A 21,137-nucleotide genomic window follows, 5' to 3' on the forward strand; every position below is an offset into this window, starting at 1 on the left:
TGGTGAAGAATCGCATAATAATTAAATAATTATCGTATCCGAATCCATATTCAGATCTTCACCAAAATCGAATTGATTCTTCTTTGTCACACACACAACCTCTCCACCAAGTTTTGTCATAACTCATCCATAACCTTTTGAGATAACCTGCTAAAACCTCGTTTTTGGCCTCATTTCTCAATGTTGAAGAATCACTTGAAAAGTTAAAACATTCCCGTATCCGGATACGGATATCTGCATCTTCACCAAAATCTAATCAATTAGTCCTTGTCACACACTCAACCTGTCCACCAAGATTCATCCGAATCCGTCCATAACTTTTTGAGATATCCTGCTCAAAGACAGACAAACAGGGGTGAAAATGTAACTAACCTCCGTCCATCTTTGGTGGCAGAGTTAACAGGTTCAGTTTCAATCAACAAGGTTTTGTATAAATTGGCACTCAAGGTCACTTCTAGGCTTTCACTTTGAAACACAAGTTGGTCGCTGCAAGGGGATGAATAATATCAACACTCTTTGGTGCAAATAGCAGAGGGCACTGTCACCAAGTGGCAGGCACATTCTCTGGATGGCACACCTTATATTTAGAATGTCCATGCATTGCTGCTTATCTCTGTGCCCCACCATGGGCACCTCCATCTGTAGGAATGCTCTGTCAAGGAGAGTCCAGGCAAATGTGCTGCAACCCATGATGCAGGTGTCTGGGCCACAGTAACGGAGCAATCTGTACAAACGTGCCAAAAATGAGTGCGCAATCTCACGGGAATCCTGCCAGACATGCTGCGGATTTTTGGCACCTGTTCATCGCTTCTGTCCAAGCTTGTTTTAACTGTAGTGCTCATCGTTTTTCAGCAGCTTGGACATTTTTGTTTAGCTTTGTCTGAATCTGTTTTTGTATGTAAACTCCGCTTCATTGTTTACGCATCAAGCCCAGCAACACAGAAATATTGATTTTTCAGAATTAAAAATAAAATAAAATTCAGTTATGAAAAGTAAGATAAAAGAAGAATTGAAAACAGTTTGATGAAATAGGCAAAGGATAAATAGCATGTGACTTTTGTCTGTATCGCTAGGGAAGCACTCACTGGTCATGATGGTTTCATGCTGCTTGTTGACGTCACGTTTTGTTATTTCAACTTTACTCTCAAGCCAGGCACAGTTTCCTTGCACATGTAAGGGCCAGCGGAGACTGGCAATTTCATTTTGGACTTAAAATTTTATGGTGAACAAATGTAAAATTTTATGGTACCCTTAACATTAGTTGTTAATCACACCGCGTGAGTATAGGGATTATCCCATCTGTGGGTTTGTCCGTTTGTCGGCAGAATAACTGGATAACTAGGGCAGGTAGAATCACCAAATTTGGCACAGGGCATCATATTGTTAATGTCTCAGATGAGTTCAAGTTTGAGCTCACAAGGAAAAATACAACACGAAATGTAGTGCAGGACTATATTTACTCATGCTGGCATGTGAGTATTTGGGAATTTGCGGCTGTGTGTTACAATATGAAGGTCTGTCATACTCATCTCTGAGCTATCTGGCTTCGGTTTGAATCTCGATACAGCTATAAACTAGAACGGCACTCAGTGGAGAGCAAACCTCCGCCTGGTTGGCCATATCACTCAATGGTGAATAATCAGCTAAAATTAAATAATTCTCATATCCGAATCCATATTCAGATTTTCACCAAAATGGAATAAATTCTTCCTTGAAACATACACAACCTGTCCACCAGGTTTCGTCCAAATCCGGCCATAACTTTTTTGAGATACCCTGCTATGTATCGTTTTTGGCCCTATCTCCCAATGGTGAAGAATCACTTAAAACATTATACTAGCCGGATCCGGATCTTCACCAAAATCTAATAATTTCGTCCTCGTGACATATGCTACATCGCTGCCAAATTTCGCCACAGTCCGTCCACAACTTTTTGAGATATTTTGTTCACAGACAAACAGATGAAAAATCGGTCAGAGACCGAGGACTTGCCGGAATGTACTTTTTTTATCGGCAATTTTGGATCAAAATGGCGGGAAATCTATACATGTATATATGCGCTAAGCAATGGAAGGTAAATGAGTAAGTGTATGCATATCTCTTGTCCTTTCAGAGTTATAGTGGTTTGAAATATATTTTCAATGAAAACTTGGCCCCCTGACCTTTGACCCAAAGATTTTTTTAAACTAAGCATTTTTGACCATTTTATGCCACATGTTATTTTTCAGGAATTGAATAATGAACATTTTGGTGTTGGTCAGAAGGGAATCGGATGATGTTTGACAGAGTTATTAGTAAAAAAAACAATTTTTGACCTTGAGTTTGACCTTTCAGGTCACTAATACACTCTATAATACACTCTATTCGTGCTGGACTATTCAACGTGCCTGGTTCAACTTTACAGCCTGGCCTTGCCAGCACAGACATTGGGCAAGGTATGAACAGTCAGTGTTAGCGCTGGTGATAGTCTTCGACATTTTGGCGTGTTGATTTCGTTATTCAAAAAAGCTTCACGTCCGGTCGGCTTCAAGATGTCGACCTCAAAGAAAAAGTGTCGTCAGTATTCCGTTGAATACATCAAGTATGGATTCATTCCATCTCCGACGAACAAACAGTTACCGATGTGTTTGTTGTGTGTTATCACGCTGTCCAATGAAGCAATTAAACCATCTCGACTGAGCAAGCACCTGAGTAAAAAGCACAGCGATAAGGCTCGCGCGGAGGTCAGCTATTTCCAATCGCTGAAAGAGAAATTTGAGAAGCGATCCACTGTAACGACGATGTTCAAAGCCAGCCAAAAGCTCGTGGATAAAGGACTGGAAGCGTCGTATAAGCTGTCATTGCTCATCGCCAGATCTGGAAAACCGTATTCAATCGGCGAACAGTTGATCAAACCAGCTGTTGGGGAAGTGATAAAAACCATTATGGGCCAGGATCCGAATCCAGTTCTCTCGTCGATTGCGCTCAGCAATGATTCCGTGGCCAGGCGGATTGATGAAATGTCATCAGATGTAGAAGATAAGCTGTGTAGTGAGCTGAGAAGCACACACTTCGCCATCCAGCTGGATGAGTCCACTTTGCGTGACAGTGAAGCTCTGTTACTCTGCTACGTTCACTTCATCCGTGATCAGGAAATGGTGGAAGAAATGTTGTTTGCCCGCTCTCTCCAGACCGATACGAAGGGTTCTTCCATCTTCCAAACGTTGGAGAAGTACTTTACTGATAAGAACATACCGATGGAGAACATTCTCGCTTGCGCGACGGACGGGGCACCAGCGATGGTTGGCCGCCAGCGTGGTTTTATTGCGCTTCTGAAGAACCAGGTACCGTCCGTGTTTGCCATTCACTGTGTCGTGCACTGCCAGCATCTTGTAGCAAACGTTCTCAGCACCAGACTTCATACATCACTCCAAACAGTAATCAAAGCAGTGAATAAAATCAAGGTGTCGTCTCTGCATGATCGGCTGTTTCGTCAGCTTTGCCAGGAGAACGATGAGGCATGCGAGCGGCTCCTGTTGCACACCGAAGTTCGATGGTTGTTCAAAGGCGCTGCTTGTTTGACCCGTTTCCATGCCCTCTTCTCAACAGTGGTCGAGTTTCTGTCGGAAATTGATACGGAGCTATCGGAGAAAGTGAATGCGATTGAGCATGATGTGGCTTACCTCACGGACATATTCAGTATACTGAATGATGTCAACAAACAACTCCAGGGTGACCATATGACGCTGATTAAAGCAAAGAAAGTGATCGGCGCGTTCGTAACCAAGGCGACTCTGCACAGGGAAACCCTCGGCCGCAGAGATATGTACCACTTTCCCCGGTTGGCAAAGGAAACTGCTGTTTCTGATGAAGAGCTGCTCGTTTATTGCAATCACCTTGAGAAAATTCGTGCAGATATGGAACAGCGTTTCAGAGACATGCTAGAACTGTCGGTGCCAGCATGGGTGATCAACCCATTCAAATGTGACATTCAAGATGTGAAGCGCGAATTACAGGACGAAATTATCAACCTCCACAATGATGATGAGGCGAAGGCAAGATTCTCGCAGCATGAATACGGAAAATTCTGGATTCTGGAGCGGGGCAAATACCCCGCAATGTGGACAGAGGCAGAACTGCTGCTGATGGCGTTCCCCACATCATACCTCGTTGAAAGAGGGTTCCGCGCCGTGATGGTGCTGCTGACCAAGTATGGAAACCGCCTTGACATTACCAAGAGGGGCGATCTGTGTCTCTACCTCACTGAGATGGAGCCAGACGTTCGTAATCTCGCAGCGAGTCACCAGGCCCACCCTTCACACTAACGGTATTTGGGCCTGTGATAACAGATTCTCAGTTTGCCTCACCTGGACCTGTTCTGCTGAAACATTGTAGGTCGTGCAAAATAAAATAAAAAGTAAAGTAAAATAAAGTAAAATATTATTCAGAAAATATTTGGCTTCTGTTATTTTTGCTTCTTATCTACATAAATTCTGGGTGTCCGACCACGAACGATAGGACAAGGGGGGCATTGGGCCGGTCCAAGAGGGCAGAAGAGGGTGGTAGTCCAAAAATGTTTGAGAACCACTGGCCTAGAGAGTTAAAAATTTGGCACAGTCTATTCCAGGGCAAGGCAAATATGTGTGTAAAGTATGGCGATGCTATGTGCACCGATGTAGACGTAGTACTGCACACAAACAGACAGACAAACAGACAGACAGACAGACAGACAAACCAACCAACCAACATACTTGCCGGAATCTATTCCGGCAAGTAACAAACAGACAGGGGTGAAAATATAACCTCCATCCACCTTTGGTGGCAGATGTAACTATCATCCTGGAGTTTCTTAGGTGGGGTGATTCATCAATGTGTGCTTCATGAAGAGTACTGGTAGGTGAGCTATTGTCGGTACCCATGCCAAATTCCAAATTCCTGCCCTAACCTAAAATTGGCACTATATTAGCAGCGTCTTTTTATTGGTCTTACCCTCGCCAAAGAAGAGGGTATTGCATTTGAGTCCGTTTGTTTGCCTGTCTGTTTGTTTGTCCGCAAATAATAAATATGATTTTCTCTGAAACTATTGGTCCGATTGACAGGAAATTTTCACCATTGGTGCATCTCCACCTGTATAATTTTTTAATGATAATTATGACGTAATATGTCACGTGGTACGGGCGCCATCTTGGAAAAACACAAAAAAATTGCACCTCTATATCTCCGAAAGCGCTCAATATAAAAAATTGAGACATGGCTCATTGTAAAGGACTCTTCATGTGGAATAACATATATTAATGATGATGTCATAGGTGCCTCCATTATGACGTCACAATTCGTCAAGTACAAAACTTTATCCGATAATGATGAAATTTCTTGAGCGTCATCTTAGGGATACATTCGTGGAGAAAAAAATTATGATGACGTCATCGGTCACGTGGTTCGGCCGCCATATTTGTTTCAACACAAAAGCCTTAAGAACCACTAAAACACGTCCTGGGGAGGGTCTGCTATATCTGATTGCTCTTTCTAGTTTATTTTGTTATTGTTGTCTTTTGTCTGCATCTTACAATGCATTATTCTTACCGCGTAGGTGACCAAATTTATTTTGCACCCATGACCTGCCCGTGGGTACCCCAAGCAGGTATGTAAAATTGGAGGGGAATTTGCCAAGTAATTTTTGATGCTGAAGTCAGAGGCCATTCGTTGTAAAATCCAACATTAATACTCAAAACAACAAATTCTAAGACTGGATTAGAAACAAAAGCTGCAAATCGTAATAAGAGATCTTCTTATTTCATATGCAGCACAAGGCTGTGGGGTAGCATCATTGTCTGAGATCACCGCTGTGCCGCTGATGCAATGCCCTCTGTAAGTGAGGACAGGAATTTGGCATTTGGCCATGGTGCCGGTGATAGCTCGTCTACTCTTCAAAAAGGACACCATGGGATCTTTAATGTCCACCAACTAATGTCAGCAGACGGGATTCCCTTTAATGTCCATCCAAAGGACAGCACACAGATTGATGAATCACCCTGCCTGAGACAACACCAGGTTACAATTTATAGCTCGGTCGAGATTCAAACCCAGACTAGACAGCTTAGAGGTGAGTGTGTGTGCATCTAGGCCTGTATCAGAATGTACCTGTACATAGGCCATCCTGCCAGCCCAACAAGATAATGAAAGAATGGATGGAATTTGCTGTCTGTACATTCTGGGAACATGCATTGAGAGAGTTATTTCACTTCGAAGATGTTTGTTATAGTCCAAATCAAATCACACAACAACCATGACCTGTTCGCAAAGTTAAATATACAGACAGCTTAGAAGTTCTCTTCACACACTTATGATTGTCACATTTGTTTTGCTTGCAGAGAAAGCAAGCAACCACCCTGGCATCATGAGGACCCAGAAGAGATACCTGTCCAGTGTCAACCTGATGAAAAGACCTGAGCCTGCTCACCTGCTGTTCCAGAATTAATCATCATCAGTTGTATTTTCCAGAAAGAAAAAGTGGATGCTTTAAACCTCTTAGACTTTCTTCCTTCCTGTCAACTAGACAAGGATAGTATAGTGTTACCCATCCCTAAAGCAACCCTCTGTGACTAATCACCTGCTCATTGACAGGCAACAGCTTATTGTCAGCCCTATCTACTAATCCCGCAAGTTGGCTTTTGGCTGGTTCATTGGATAATTTCATTAAATACTGCCACTCAAAGCACCAAGGAATACAGCACATGCTGTGTTTAGGTGGCCCATAACATGTGAGAGGCAAGGTGCAGTTAAGGAGACATATTTTACATGACAGTTGTACGTCACCTCGTTGTCAGAACATACCCTAATGTTTTCACTCTATACGAACAAGCAAGATGTAATAATTTTAGGTTCATATCCCACTTCTATCACCTGGCTTTGCCCTAAAATGGCCATTAGCTATGGCTGAGACTCCGAATCAAATTTACGCAGTTCATCAAATTTCGCAGCAAACAGTTGCTCCGCGTCGCACACAAACACAAGCTATCTACCCCTCTGAGAATCGGCAGAGTAATCGGCAGAGTAATCGGCAAGGTGATGACCCAAGTTCAGCTGTGACTGGGCACAACCGCATTAGCCTTCCTTATGGCCTACCTGTGGAATTTGAGACTTTCATGAGAACCAAAATGTTACCCTGCTCTGATGCCACTTGCACTCCAGTCACATCAACAAACATTTCTACAACTGGTGAACATGAAGCCATCACAGCGGGTCAAATGTGTTTGGCTCAGGAACAACAAATAACAATGAGGTGAGATACATTGATATTGATATTTTCTGATAATACGATTGATTTGAAGTTGTAAATTGCATTTTCTAAGTTCACCAAAATAAAGTAAACATGGGAAAGTGAAGTAAAGGTAAAAAAATCGTTCCTTTGTTAAAAAGGTGGATATATAATGTGCTCTACCTGTCAATTCAATGAGTAATGCAAAACAGTAATTGTACACCGCTCCTTTCCTATGCCATCGCCAGGCGCTGCATAACGTCATTGCCGGGCACCGAAGGGGGCTCGGCAATGACGCACGCTGAAAGGGAGTACTCGGTTTTCACTCTGGTTGTTTGTTTTCTTTCTTTCTTGTTTGTTTGTTTTCTTTCTTGTTTGTCTGGGCGATATCTCAGCCATCCTTTGAGCTAGGAAGCTGAAATTTCGGCACAATCGTGAGCAAGTAATTTGTCAAAAACAGATTTTTAGTTTTTTTATTCATTAATTAATCGATGAGTTATTTAATTATTAGCGATTAATTAAGTACTTATTTAAGTAATTAAATTTCCTTTCTCTTCTGCCCATCATCTCAGGCACCTTTTGAGTTAGGAAGCTGATATTTGAACATGCCAATGACCAAGTGATTTGTCTGCAAAGGCTATTTTTTATTGATTGGTTAATCAATTAATCAATTAATCGATTAATTATTTAATTATTCGATTAATGACTAAAAAATTTTTTTTTTTTAGTTACAGATTCTGATGAAATGGTGGTGGTTTATGTGTTCTATTAGCGAATTGATTAATTATTTCATTTTTTTATGATTATTATTTATTTTCATTTTTTTTATTTAAATTTTTTTATTTCTCATGTGGCCAATATCTCAGGCACCTTTTGAGCTAGGGAGCTAATATTTGGACATGACAATGACCAAGTGATTTGGCTGTAAATGGTATTTTTGATTTATTGATTAATTAATTAATCGATTATTTATTTATTTATTAATCAATTAATTATTTAATTTTTTTATTAGTGACTTATTTAATAACATTTATAAAAGATACATCTTCCGATGAAGCACTAGTGGTTTAGTTATGCTATTAGCCAATTGATTAAGAAAATATTTTATGACAATATTTTATTGATTTTAATTATACAATTAATCAATCAATTATTGTACACCTCTCCCTCCCAATACAGTCTCTATGAGCTGCACTGCGCCCCGGCAATACCGCGCTGTAGGATATTTAATTATTTGGCATGGGGGCGGTGTACTTTGAATGTATCTGTACTTGTTATTAATTTAATTACTTCTCCACCAAAGGTGGACGGAAGTTATGTTTTCACCCCTGATGGCTCTGGCTGTCTGTCTGTCTGTTTGATACTTGCGAAATCAAAGATTCACAAGCATATTGGTTGTTCTGGGCTGTTATTATGTTTGTCTCTTTGTATGTCAATCGCCCGAACAACAATGAACCACCTTTAGAGGCCATTTTTCCCCACAGAGCAGGGTTTGGCCTTTTTTGGGCACCAGTATGTCAATCGCCTACAGGTCACATTTTACTCCGACCTTCACAAAACGTAACTACCTGGTAGAGGTAGGGACATAAGCCTATAGGTAGGGACCTGGCTAGCTGGCTACAAAAAGTCAACTGTTCAGCCTGGCAGAGGTATGTGCTCTACTGAGTGCTGTTCTAGTTCAAGAATGTTTTTATCTGTTTCCTGCTGTAGGAATTATTTAATTTTTGTGTTTCACAAAGATTTCCAAATATTTGAGCATCACATTCCTTTACAGTAATTAAGCACATTAATTTACTGAATACCATGCCGAAACCTTACAAGATACTGATGAACACAAATGGTTTTTTATTTTGATAAATGTAATGCATTAAAAGTTATAATTATTTGATTTTTGACCAAACACATCTCTACGACTCCTCAACCGCCACAATTGTTCCCAGCGTCTTGCGGGTCCATTGGGAAATTCCTTGGGCCCAAATCTTTCACACACCAACTGGTCAGCTAATTTCAATGTTGTCAGGGTGCCACGTCCATAACACACCTACTCTTCGAAAAAAACTGTTGGATTGCTAATGTTCACACTCCCACCCGCAACCTCCGCTCTGCTGGTACCAACCTCCTGACCCCCCCCCCCCCCCCATCTGGACCAAATTCAGATCCTGGGGGGACAGGGCCTTCTCCATCGCTGCTTCCACCCTCTGGAACTCACTACCTCACACCATCAGAGACTCCTCCTCACTCACCACATTCAAAACATCACTCAAGACCCACCTGTTCAGCACTGCATTCAACATTCAACCCACAGCATTTAACCCCTGACTATCACTTCTCCTTCTCCCTCCTTTTGCTTTAAATATTTCCCTATTGATTCTTGTCTTTTTGCAATTGTTGTTTTCATGTTTTGTTATGCATTATGTTTTGCACTCTGTCAAAGCGCCTTTGGGCTTCATGAAAAGCGCTATACAAAATAAATGAATTAATATTATTATTATAACAACCAGTGCTGGCAGACGCGTCCTCCAGCGTAATGACCTCCTGGTGGACAGGGCGCACCAATTAGGGCGGGCCATACTTTTTTTTTTTTGGAAATCAATCGAGAGGGGTGTTCATATTACGTATTTTGGTGTGTAGAAGACAAATCTGAGGTTTAAAAAAAATTCTGATAACCCTAACCTACATCAATTTGCAGTTGATTATTATTAAATTTTTGATTATTTTGCTATTCTTCTGGAAAAAAGAGAAGTTTTTTATTTTGAAGTTCGGGCTTTTATTTTGGTAACTTCCTGTTGGGACGGCAGTTGTAGCCATCTTGTTGCTGAAAGCTCGATGTTGAGGAGGTTGGCAATCCTTATCCATCCGTCTTCTCTTCTCTTCTTATGGCATTGCGAGTAAGTACGTTTTTGATAAGGAACCTGAGGAACAAATAGATAATAATTTTAGATGTAAATTACCTTGTTTTATATTATATTTGTTAATTGATTTGTGTACTTACCTATTGCCAGCCTGAGTTACATGTGAAGGAAAATAGTGACCTGTGAAGTGAATATTTTGATGGTTTTCTGTAATACCTGTGTAATACCTTAATATCTGTCTGTAGTGGATACTTACCTGTGTATTATTGTTTTTATTTCAGTGTGAACTACTAAAAATGGCTCAAGTCAGAACAAGGATGAAATCAAGTTGTCATTTAAGTAAACTTGTTGGCACTGGGCATGAGCTGTTGGTGTCTGAACTGCCAACTGTGAGGGATATCCTGAGGTATGGCATCTACTTGAGGGAGCAAAGTGAAGATGACAGGAGGAACTACCCAGTGGACCAGCTCGTGTCTGACATCTACCCTGGTCTGATTTGTCAGTGGAGCAAAGCTAATGCTCTTTTCAAGCCTCCTGTTATCAATGAAAAGGTGACCATCATGTCCAAGCTCAAGGAGGTCTGGAATCAGGCAGTGAAGTTTTCTCTTGGGAAGGGCAAACTTGATGCCAAAGAGAGGTTCATTGTCAAGTTAGACAAGTTATTTGATATTTTGACTTGCAAGTGTCAGATTACCAGTTGTGAGGGTGGAGGCTGTGAGGCCGGTGAGGGCTGTGTGATCCAAGCCCACATTAACTGTTCCTGCAGCAGAGAGAAAATGATTCCTGTGAAAGATCTTGCCTACATTAAGGGACAGAAAAAGAAGGTTGGGAGTAAAGGACCCCACCAAATGGGGAGCCCTGATCTGCCAGAGCACAAGAGACAGGTGAGGACATTGGAAAGGCAGGAAAATAAAAAGAATGCAGAGAAAAGGAGAAGGAGCAAGGAGGAAAATGCTGCAGCAGCAGAGAAGGCAGCCAGGAAGGATGTTGAGAGATTTTTGTCAGATGGTGATGAGGATCTGGAATTGGAGAGAAGTGGTGCTGAAGATGAGTTTGTCACTGAAGTTGAGCTCTTCCCTGAAACTGACACTGAGCCTGCAGCTTCAGCAAAGGTCCAGAAAAACTATGATGAGATTCCAAACATTGCCCTTGCTAGTGTAAGGTATGGCATAGGGCTGAGGCCAACTGCAGCGATAGCAACTGCAGCTCTGATTGATGCAGGAATCATCACAGAAGACAATACAAGTAAAGTGATTGATAAGAACAAGGTCAATAGAGCACAGGAGAAGTTGATGACAGAGCTGGGGGAAGAGTTTGATGAGAAGTGCAGGGAGTAGGGGGGGGGATCTCCTGCATCCTCTTTGATGGGTGGATTGACCTGACCAATGTGATGATGGAAGCTGAGGGCAATGACCAATCTTTTCCTGCAAAGATCAAGGAAGAACACTATGCTGTTGTTAGTGAGCCTGGTAGCTACTATCTGTTCCACTTTACCCCAGAGAAAGCAACTAAAGAGGAGTCACATGCGGAGCAGATTGCTAAGGTCCTGTTTGCCTGGCTGAAAGAGAGGGGTTTTGATAAGACCTTGTGGGCCATTGGAGGAGACTCAACAAATGTCAACACTGGTGTGAAAGCTGGAGTAATGCGGAAGCTGGAGCTGCACCTGGGGAGAAAGCTGGTCTGGTTCGTGTGCAACCTGCACACTGGTGAACTTCCCCTGCGCCATCTCATTGTTCACCTTGATGGCCCTACTCTGTCAGACAACACATCTTCCGGGCCAATAGGAAAGCTCCTTGCTTCTGCTACAGACTTGGATATCAATCCAAACTTCACCCGGATCTTTGTTGGCTCTCCACTGATCAAGCTGTCTGACAAGGCCATTGAAGATCTCTCAACTGATCAACACTATGGCTATAAAATTGTCTGTGCAATCAGGGATGGAGTGCTTCCTGCAAGGCTGGCTCTGTTGGAGATTGGACCAGTAAACCACAGCCGCTGGCTCACCACAGCGAACAGACTTCTCAGGCTCTGGGTGTCAAAGCATGGACTGAAAGGAAAGAACCGGACGAATCTGCAATTCATTGTGAAATTCATCATTGGAGTGTATTATCCATGTTGGTTCAACGTGAAAGTCAAGCACTCATGGATCGAAGGGCCTAGGCACATCTTGTTTCAGCTGGACTGCCTCAAGTCCCAGAGGAAGGAGGTGCTGGACCTTGTGATGCCAACTGTGAGAAGATCTGCTTGGTATGCCCACAGTGAAGCCATCCTCCAAACACTGCTGTGCTCTGAGGATCAGAAGGAGAGGACTGAGGGGGTGGAGAGAATCCTGGCCATCAGGGGAGAGGGGGACCCAGACACTCAGCTGGGGGACTCCTCTGTCAGGACCAGAAAGACACCTGACATCAACTGTGATGCTTCAGCATTGGTAACTTGATCAGCTGGTCAGAAGGTGTGTCAGAGCCACCTCTCACCTGCTCCCTAAGCACCTCAGAGGTGAAGAACTTCATCAACACCCCCATGGAGGTGCTCAACTGGCTTTGCCACACACAAAACATTGAGAGGGTTGTTAAAATGGTGACTGAGGCTTCTGCTAAGTACTTCTCACAGGAAAAGAGGGATGGAGGCATCAGGGCTCAGGAGACCAGCAGGAGGCTGATGTCCAAGAATGAGTCAAAGCAGGACTTGTGCAACCTGGTAAAGTTCAAGAAGTAAGGAGATTGATCTTTGTAATTGTAACCAGTGATATACATACAGTTCACCTGTTAATAAATATGTACATTTGATTTGGCTGTGTCAATATGAATGATTTCCCTTATATCTTTTAATATCTTATAAAGGGGTTCGAAAGGGTAAAATTGGCAATTTAGAAATACAAATTGATGTAGGTTAGAGTTATCCTATCCAAAAAATAAACTCATATTTGAATTCCCCATAAAAAAACACATAATATAGACACCCCTCATGTTAGGATTTCCTTCAGATTGATTTTGGCACCTGAGTATGACCCGCCCTAGCGCACCATGGTGACAGTTTATAACTGGGTCAAAATTCGAACCCAGCCTACATAGCTGAAATATGATTACACACACCTCAAAACAATCCTGCCAGAACATACAGACACATTGCACGTATGAGAAGTGATTGCACACACGTAAATGCTCAATAACTGACATTGCAAAACCTATTTTCCTAAGTTTACACTAAGATAAAATGGCAGGATCTTTGACCTTTCTCAACCAAACTGCATGCCATCGTAGTTGTATTTATATGAAAGCTTGAACTGCAGTTTAGTATCCAAGAAGAGCCAGACTGATGGGGAAACATGTCAGGATTCCTACAAAGGCATTTAAGACTTTTCCTATTACATAGCATTTTCGTGGAGCGGATATGTGAAAGACATGTTCATTTCTGGCAGGAAGCATGAAAATGGGTATATAGGGGTTTTCAGATATGCTGATTTCAAAAATGGTCAGAAACAAATGATCCAACAACAAGGAAAAAATGAAATATTCACATTAATAATCTGGTTATAATTCTTTTTTCCATGACATATTTTGCAAGAACTTGTGCAGTAGAAAAGTTGCATGGAACATGTTTGCTGGTCTGTTAAAACTTAAAATGAAGTTTCTTTTTTTGTTTTTTTTTGTATACAAGATCGAGGCTCGTGTAAGAGCTAACATCAATCACAAAAAAAAAACGGACACACAAAACATATGATAAAGGGAGCGGGAGACAAAATGGGGAGAGAGAGGGAAGCACACAAGTACAACATTAGAGAACAGGGACATCGGGAGATCTGTGGGAGGGGGAGGGCTTGGGGGGAGGAGGAATGGGGGCGGGGTGGAATTGGTATAAAACACATGGACACTGCTAGAACTTCCAGGAAAGAAGTCGGTATTTCAAAAAAAGTGGATCTGGGGTGAATTATCGGGGGTAGAAGAGATCAAGGTTTTGGATGGGGGAAGATAAGAGATGGTGGTGAACAGCTGTTTTAAAGACCTGGAGGGAGGAGTGGGATTGAAGAGAGTGAGGGAGTTTGTTCCAGAAGCGGGAGAAAAGGGGAATGAAAGAGTGAAGCTACACAATGTATTCATAACTAGAAATGTATAACAATGAATTTATTAAACATTCTGGTTAGGATTAGCAACACAGGCAAGTCAGATGAAATGAAATTGCATTTTAAAATGTCCAAAAATATTATTATATATTCCAGAGATATTATGTAATGTAGTCTTGGTGATTTCACCTTGAATTTCCATGTATAAGCTAAAGTACGTTATGAAGGTGCATTGATATGCGGATTGCATTTAAATAGAGGCATACACAGTAACTAATGCTTATTTATTCCAACAAATTACATATCAAGTACAGTTTTTACATCAAATTATTTAAGTGTGCAATATCCAGAATAAATTAGGTCAGTATAGTTGCAAAACAGACCTGGTACTCATCAAAATTTATAAAAACTTGTATTCAAATAATATGACAAAAAAGTATATTCAGTGGTATATTTCAGAGTCAATTTTAGACAGGAAGCCTTAGAGTGAGGACTTGTTTCCTGCCCTTTTAGAAATCTACATTCTTTAAATGATATGTTTACAAATTTTCATTCTTTCTGCCAGAAGTTAAACATCTCATTCCATTTTTGTCGTATATCCGGCCCACTATATCAAGTGAGTTATGCAAAGAAATACAGTAAGTGCCAAAACAGTCAATTTTGAGCATTTTGGTGAGATAACGATGACTTTGTTTGAATGTTTTGATCGTGAAATCCATGCTGCGTACACATTTTTTTTTGCAATTCAGAAACACAATATTATCTACTCCATGAGGCAATTCAGAAACTTATAACGATGCTGCTGTTTAGCTATTCAATTGTAAAAACATTCTTCCGCAAACTTATCTCTTGAAACTTGCGAGTTGCGCCAACAAAATATTTGTTAAATTGTCCAAACACATGGAAATGGCTAGGAATGAGATCAAAATTGCCTGGACAAAGTAACAATGATAAGATCTAATGATAGGTTTCCCACGAGTGTAAATGTATCAAATGAGTATTTGTTTTATCAAGCGGGAATGAGTAATTTTGGAGATATGGAATAATGAGTATACAAAGATGAAATTCCTTTGTTAAAAATCTAGATTATCAAAAAGGTTTACAGTAAAGATTAGAACTATGTAGAGGTCGAGCTTTAAGGGCTAGCATGAAATATCTGAGATATGCGCATTCGCCTTTGAGCTGTTCATCCTGGGTTCGAATGTGGACCGAGCTATAAACTGCCATCCTGGTGTTCTCCATGGAGGGTGGGGCATCAATGTGTGCCCCCGTCCATCGGAAGGACTTTAATCCAGAGAATCCACCTGCTAGCACTGGTTGGTGGTGGATGTTAAAGATCCCACAGTGTCTTTTGCGAAGATTAAGCAAGTTAGTGCCATACCCTATCCCAATTCCCAAATTCCTTCAACTTTCAGCCAAACGTCAGTTGTGACCAACCAGTTTGGGAAACATTTGAGCCAAGAACGTTTCCTGGCCGACCCCCCAAGAATGTGGGAATAATGGGCGCCAGTAAAGTTGTAGTCGTAGTTGTAGTAGTACCGTGGTGGTATCTTTTGTTGTCATCTTGACCTTGAACAGGAAGCTCAAATTGTTTGGTGTGTATAGACAAATATTTCTCATGGATGTGAATGAACTGCACACTATATCCCAAGTTATGGGTCACAGCAGCACTGATAAATTGCAATCCGAAGCCATAAAAACAGGAAATGCAAAATAAGAGCCACTGAAAATGATCGAAGGTCGAGGGAAAGGAGGGAGCAGAAAAAGTCTTTAAGATTTTTATTTTTGTTTAAAAAAATTGGAATTTTTGTTGGAATTTTTTTTTTAAACACTCTTAAAGACTCATTTTTGTTGATAGACCAGTAAAATATGGACTAGCAAAAAGTACAAAAGCCAATCGTGCTTAGATGCATCCAACTTCTAAGTCTAAAGTTCATAGCTTGGACGTACTAAATGTCATTCCCTTCAATCCTTTTGTCATTCTGTCAACAGGAAATGTCATTCCTGTTGCACTCCATGAAAATTGACAAGATATTCCAAAAACTTTTTAAAAATATACCAGTTACTTGGGTTCAAGACATGCAAAAAAAGAACAGTAGTTTCAAACTTATTCACTATTAGTGGGAAGTTATTTTCAGAGCATGTCACATATACGCATTTGACAGCCAATCACGGACCCACAAAAGCAAGATGTTGCTGCTTTTTTTTACGAATGTGAAGATTTTTAATAACGAGAATTAATCATTCTCAGTTCGTGAATTTTGACTTTTCCTCACTGAAAATCATGAATACAAACGCTTTTCCTAAACGAAAATGGATCCTTTGATAAGCCATTTATGACAATCCCACTGCAAAGTGTGACAACACATCACACACCACCGAGTGGCAGAGCACTCTCGTTATGCCTCATTTTACCATTACGAGACAACCTTGTAATTACATGTAAAAACACCAAATAACTTTTGTAATTTGAATATTGTGAAACCAGCTTCGGTGGTGTAATGGTTAGAGCATCTGCTCTGAGTCTCGGAGATCAGTGCTTCGAACCCCGGCCGAGTCATACCAAAGACTTAAAAATGGTGCATGCTGCTTCCTTGCTTGACACTCAGCATTTTAAAAAGGATGGAGCATGGATAAACAACCATAGGTTGGTAATAAGAGTGCAGGTTTTGATGGGCCTAATTGCCTCTTCCGGCATAGAAGTTCCCTGCAAGGGAACTCTTCTAACCTTCGAAATGTTAGGGTCGCTCCCAGGTTATCTACATGCCTTGGATGGATGTTATGCCAGGTTTCCTTGCTGACAGCATTGCTTGGTGAACTTTAAAGATCTCACAGTGCCTTTTGAAATGAGTAGGCCATCATGTGCCAGGTACCCTAGCCAAATTCAAAAATTCCTGCTCTGACTACATTTGGATCAACAATGACAATCCATCCAGTTTACGAAGGTCATCACAAAGTTTCTGTCTCTCTACTTGTAACTTTATAAGTTTCAAGTTCTAGGTGATCCCCAAATTATACGTATACAGCCTCATAACTTATACTGATATGTCTGGTAAAAACAAAGCTTCTCTAAATCTCTATTTTGTTTAGGAATTAAATTCATGAAATTTAGTATCGAGGACATGACCATGGCAGAAATCTTTAGGAAAGAGGAATCTGAACTTTTCAGGAGAAATCTGAAAATTGCACATGAAATCCACCAATAAATTGTTCTATTTTCTCCTAACACCTGTCCACACGAGAGAACTATTTATCGATGGATATTGTACTTTTGTCAAGGAAAATCTGATTTACACACTGGATTGCATTCAGAAGGGTCATGGCATATCACAACACAGGAGCTTGTGGAAGAGTCCGTCCGGTGCTACACAACCTCAATAAACCACCTTTAGAGGCCATTTTCCCCCGCAAAGCGGGGGTTGGCCTTTTTCGGGAACCGTGGTTGTTGTTGTTGTTTTTATGGTCCCCTTTTTTGAAGCAATGTTTTACGGCCGGATGCCCTTCCTGCCGCCAGCCCTTTTTGCCGCCTTTTACGACAAACAGGGAATTACCAGTGAACTGGTACTCAATTTGCTGACCTCGGAAGGATGACAGGCTGAGTCAACCCCCCTGGCGTTAATTCAGCAATCAGACTGGGATTCGAACCCAGGATCCTCAGATCCTAAGCCGGCACCCTAGCCACTTGCCCAACACCAGGGACACCAACACCTCATCCTCAATGAGGAGCAGAAATTTAAGGAGTTTTTGTTCTTTGCATCTTTCAAATTTTCATTGGACACGTTGGAATGCATCATTATTGGAGGCAAAATGTGGTGCCATAACTGCACCAACTGTGGGCTTACTCCTTGACTTCCCATAAAATGAAGCATCAACAAGGGAGCATCGAGGTGCTTCACATCATCTTTTACGACTGCAATGGAATTTCGCTAAAATGGACAATTCCACAGGGGGTAATAGTGAATGCAGATCACTACCATATGATTGTGCGTGATCATTTGAGATGTGCATTCCGAAAATATTGCACACAGCTATTTCGAATGACACCATCCTCTTCCATGACAATGTTACACAAACAACATACGAAATATAATATCTGCATCCTCATAGAGACCTGAGAATGGAGAGTTTTGCCTCCCCCAGAATTTATTATTCATACAGCTTCCACTTATAGGGGCAATACCCCTGGCGCTCACCTGGGGGAATAAACAGAACACTGTACTGACTAAAGGTATTTTAAACCAATTTCAATAGTTGCTGGAAGACAGTGCAGCATGTAGAATCATACCAACAAAATCATAAGACTTTAAACAAACAAATAAAAAAATACCTATTTTGGGGGGCAACACCCGCACCCCCTCCCACCCCGTGTACCTCCTCAGACGCCACCTTTTCCAATGCCTTGAACAAACATTGGTACATCATGGGTGATGAAGGTTGTGTTGAAGTTTCATCAAAACTGTGTGTGTAGTTTCTGAGGAAAAAGCAAATATCTATTTTGGGGGAAAACCCCACCCCATAGATCCCCAAAGGGGCAGATTTTTTTTTTTAATGCCGTGAACAATCGTAGGTACATCACTGGTGGTGAAGGTTGTGGTCAGGTTTCATCAAAATTGTGTGTGTAGTTTCAGAGGAAAAAGCAAATATCTATTTTGGGGGTCAAACCTGGATCCACTTTGATTCTGGTAAACCCCCTTAGACCCCGATTTTTTTTTAATGCCGTGAACAAACTTTAGTCACAACATAAATATAATTTGCGCCAAATTTGGTCGCAATTCCATCAGCGGTTTCAGAGAAGAAGTTTCAAGTGTTTACGGACTGACGGACAGCCGACGCGCCATCGTATAATCTCCCCTGAACTTCGTTACAGGTGAGCTAAAAACGACTGCAAGAGAGAAGAAACTTTCCAATCAATTCCAAATGCGTTATATAACATTTCGAAAGGAAGGTTGCGGTCTAAAAGTTGGTAATCACGAGAGAAAATGCATTGAAGAGGATGTAGATTACGCAAAACAATGTCATAGGAATAAAGTTTATTTTGTGTGTGTGTGTGTGTGTGTGTGTGTGTGTGTGTGTGTGTGTGTCGTTGGTTGTTATCTCCATTTGCGGGTTTCAGGTGTTGGAACGGAGTCCTCGGTATTCACCGTCGTGTGTGTGTTTTGTAGAAGCCCTATAATTAAATACAGTTGGACCCCGCCATTCGCAGTTCCGCTATTCGTGGTTCCGCGTATTTGCGGTTGATAAAATGCGACCTGTTTCTCTATTCACGGAAAGTGTCCCGCTAATTCGCAGTTTTTTTTTTAGCTCACCTGGAATGAAGTTCAGGGGAGCTTATGTGATGGTGCGTCATCCGTCCGTCAGTCCGTAAACACTTGAAACTTATTCTCCCCGAAACCGCTAATGGGATTGTGACCAAATTTGGCCCAAATGATATTTGTTGTCACTATATTTTTTTCACGGCATTAAAAAAAATCGGGGTCTAAGGGGGTCTACCGGGGTCAAAGTGGATCCAGGTTTGACCCCCTCAAAATAGGAATTTGCTTTTTCCTCTGAAACTACACACAGGATTTCAATTCAAACTTGACCACAACCTTCAACACCCGTGATGTACTGAAGTTTGTTCACGGCACTAAGAAAATCTAAGTTTAAAGGGCTCTATGGGGGTCAAAGTGGGTCCAGGTTTGACCCCCCAAAATAGGTATTTGCTTTTTTCTCAGAATATACACACGCAGTTCTGATGAAACTTCACCACAACCTTAATCACCCGTGTTGTACCAAAGTTTGTTCACAGCATTAAAAAAAACTCGGGCCGTGAGCGGTCTACTGGGGAGTTGCCCCCCAAAATAGATATTTGCTCTTTTCTCTGAAATTACATACACAATTTCAATGAAACTTCACCACAATCTTCATCACCCGTGATGTACCAATGTTTGTTCAAGGTATTGGAAAAATTGGGGTCTGAGGAGGTACACCGGGTGGGAGAGGGGGGCGGGGGGGGGGGTGCCATTCACAGGTAAACAATGTTTCGCGGGATATTCCACCAGCTGCATAACACGTCATCCCCGCGAGTTACTGTACAGGTTGAAAACACTCCACAGTATCTCTTAGTGCAATTAGCTGTCTCTTCCTTTTCCCATTGAAACAATGGCACGGCATTCATTCACGGATTTTCATCGAAATTCGCAGATTATCGCCGACATTCGCGGATTATCTCCAACATTGGCAGGTTTTGCCTCGCCATTTCCGGGACTTTCATCGACATTTGCTGGTTATGGTCGACATTCATGGGATTTGCCTCACCTTTTGTGGACTTTGCCTCACCATTCGTGGTTTGTTCCTCGATATTCGCGGATATTCATGATTTGGGAACCAATCTCCCCTTTTTCCATTGAAACATTGCCCCGCCATTCGCAGTTTCGCAATTCGCGGCATTTCCCAGGAACGTATCCCCCGCCAATAGTGGGGTCCGACTGTACGGTATTAGCATAATATGTAGATTCTGTTGGTTACCTGCTACAAGCACATAGTTTTACAAATATCTATTTTTTTAAATTTGTGACCTAATGTTCAAGAAGCAATATGTACCATAAGCCATATAAACCAGTTTTCTCCATCGATATCCATCAACCTCCCGAATCCCAATGTCGAAGATTTTGTTTATCTCATGTTGAGCATCACATTTAAAACATATTTATCCTTGGCAATCCTGAAGTGCCAAGCCTTCAGAATAATCAAGTTGATTGGAGGATATGCACTCGATCGGATGACTTGTGAAGTTTATGTGCATAGGTGTCTATGAAACTAGAACAATGCGACTGTGTCACCAGTATGCCTCCGCATAGTCCCACAACGGGTAGATGCCATCACTCTGCATATGTATGGGTAGTGGATCACGTTTGTGAAAGTTTCGTGTTGATCAGATATAAAAGGTTCGTTTTTTTATCCAAGATGGCTGCCAAACCACATGACCTATGACATCATCATTTTCAAA

General features: G+C 41.5%; 1 protein-coding gene across 3 annotated transcripts in view; it reads left to right on the forward strand.

Annotated features, from left to right (window-relative positions):
- Positions 1 to 21,137, forward strand: part of LOC137424734 (rho GTPase-activating protein 7-like) — a 313,201-nt gene that overhangs the window by 44,804 nt on the left and 247,260 nt on the right. For 2 of the 3 annotated variants that reach the window (XM_078775875.1, XM_078775876.1), the window contains exon 2: positions 6,351 to 7,261. The exons of the other annotated variant lie outside the window; for it this stretch is intronic. In XM_078775875.1, coding sequence (XP_078632001.1) covers positions 6,912 to 7,261 — 350 coding nt within the window. In that variant the 5' untranslated portion in view covers positions 6,351 to 6,911. The remainder of the gene's footprint in view (positions 1 to 6,350; positions 7,262 to 21,137) is intronic. 3 annotated transcript variants of the gene reach the window in all.

The sequence above is a fragment of the Myxine glutinosa genome, chromosome 4 (genome assembly GCF_964187855.1).
Source record: "Myxine glutinosa chromosome 4, kmMyxGlut1.1, whole genome shotgun sequence".
NCBI classification, from domain to species: domain Eukaryota; kingdom Metazoa; phylum Chordata; class Myxini; order Myxiniformes; family Myxinidae; genus Myxine; species Myxine glutinosa.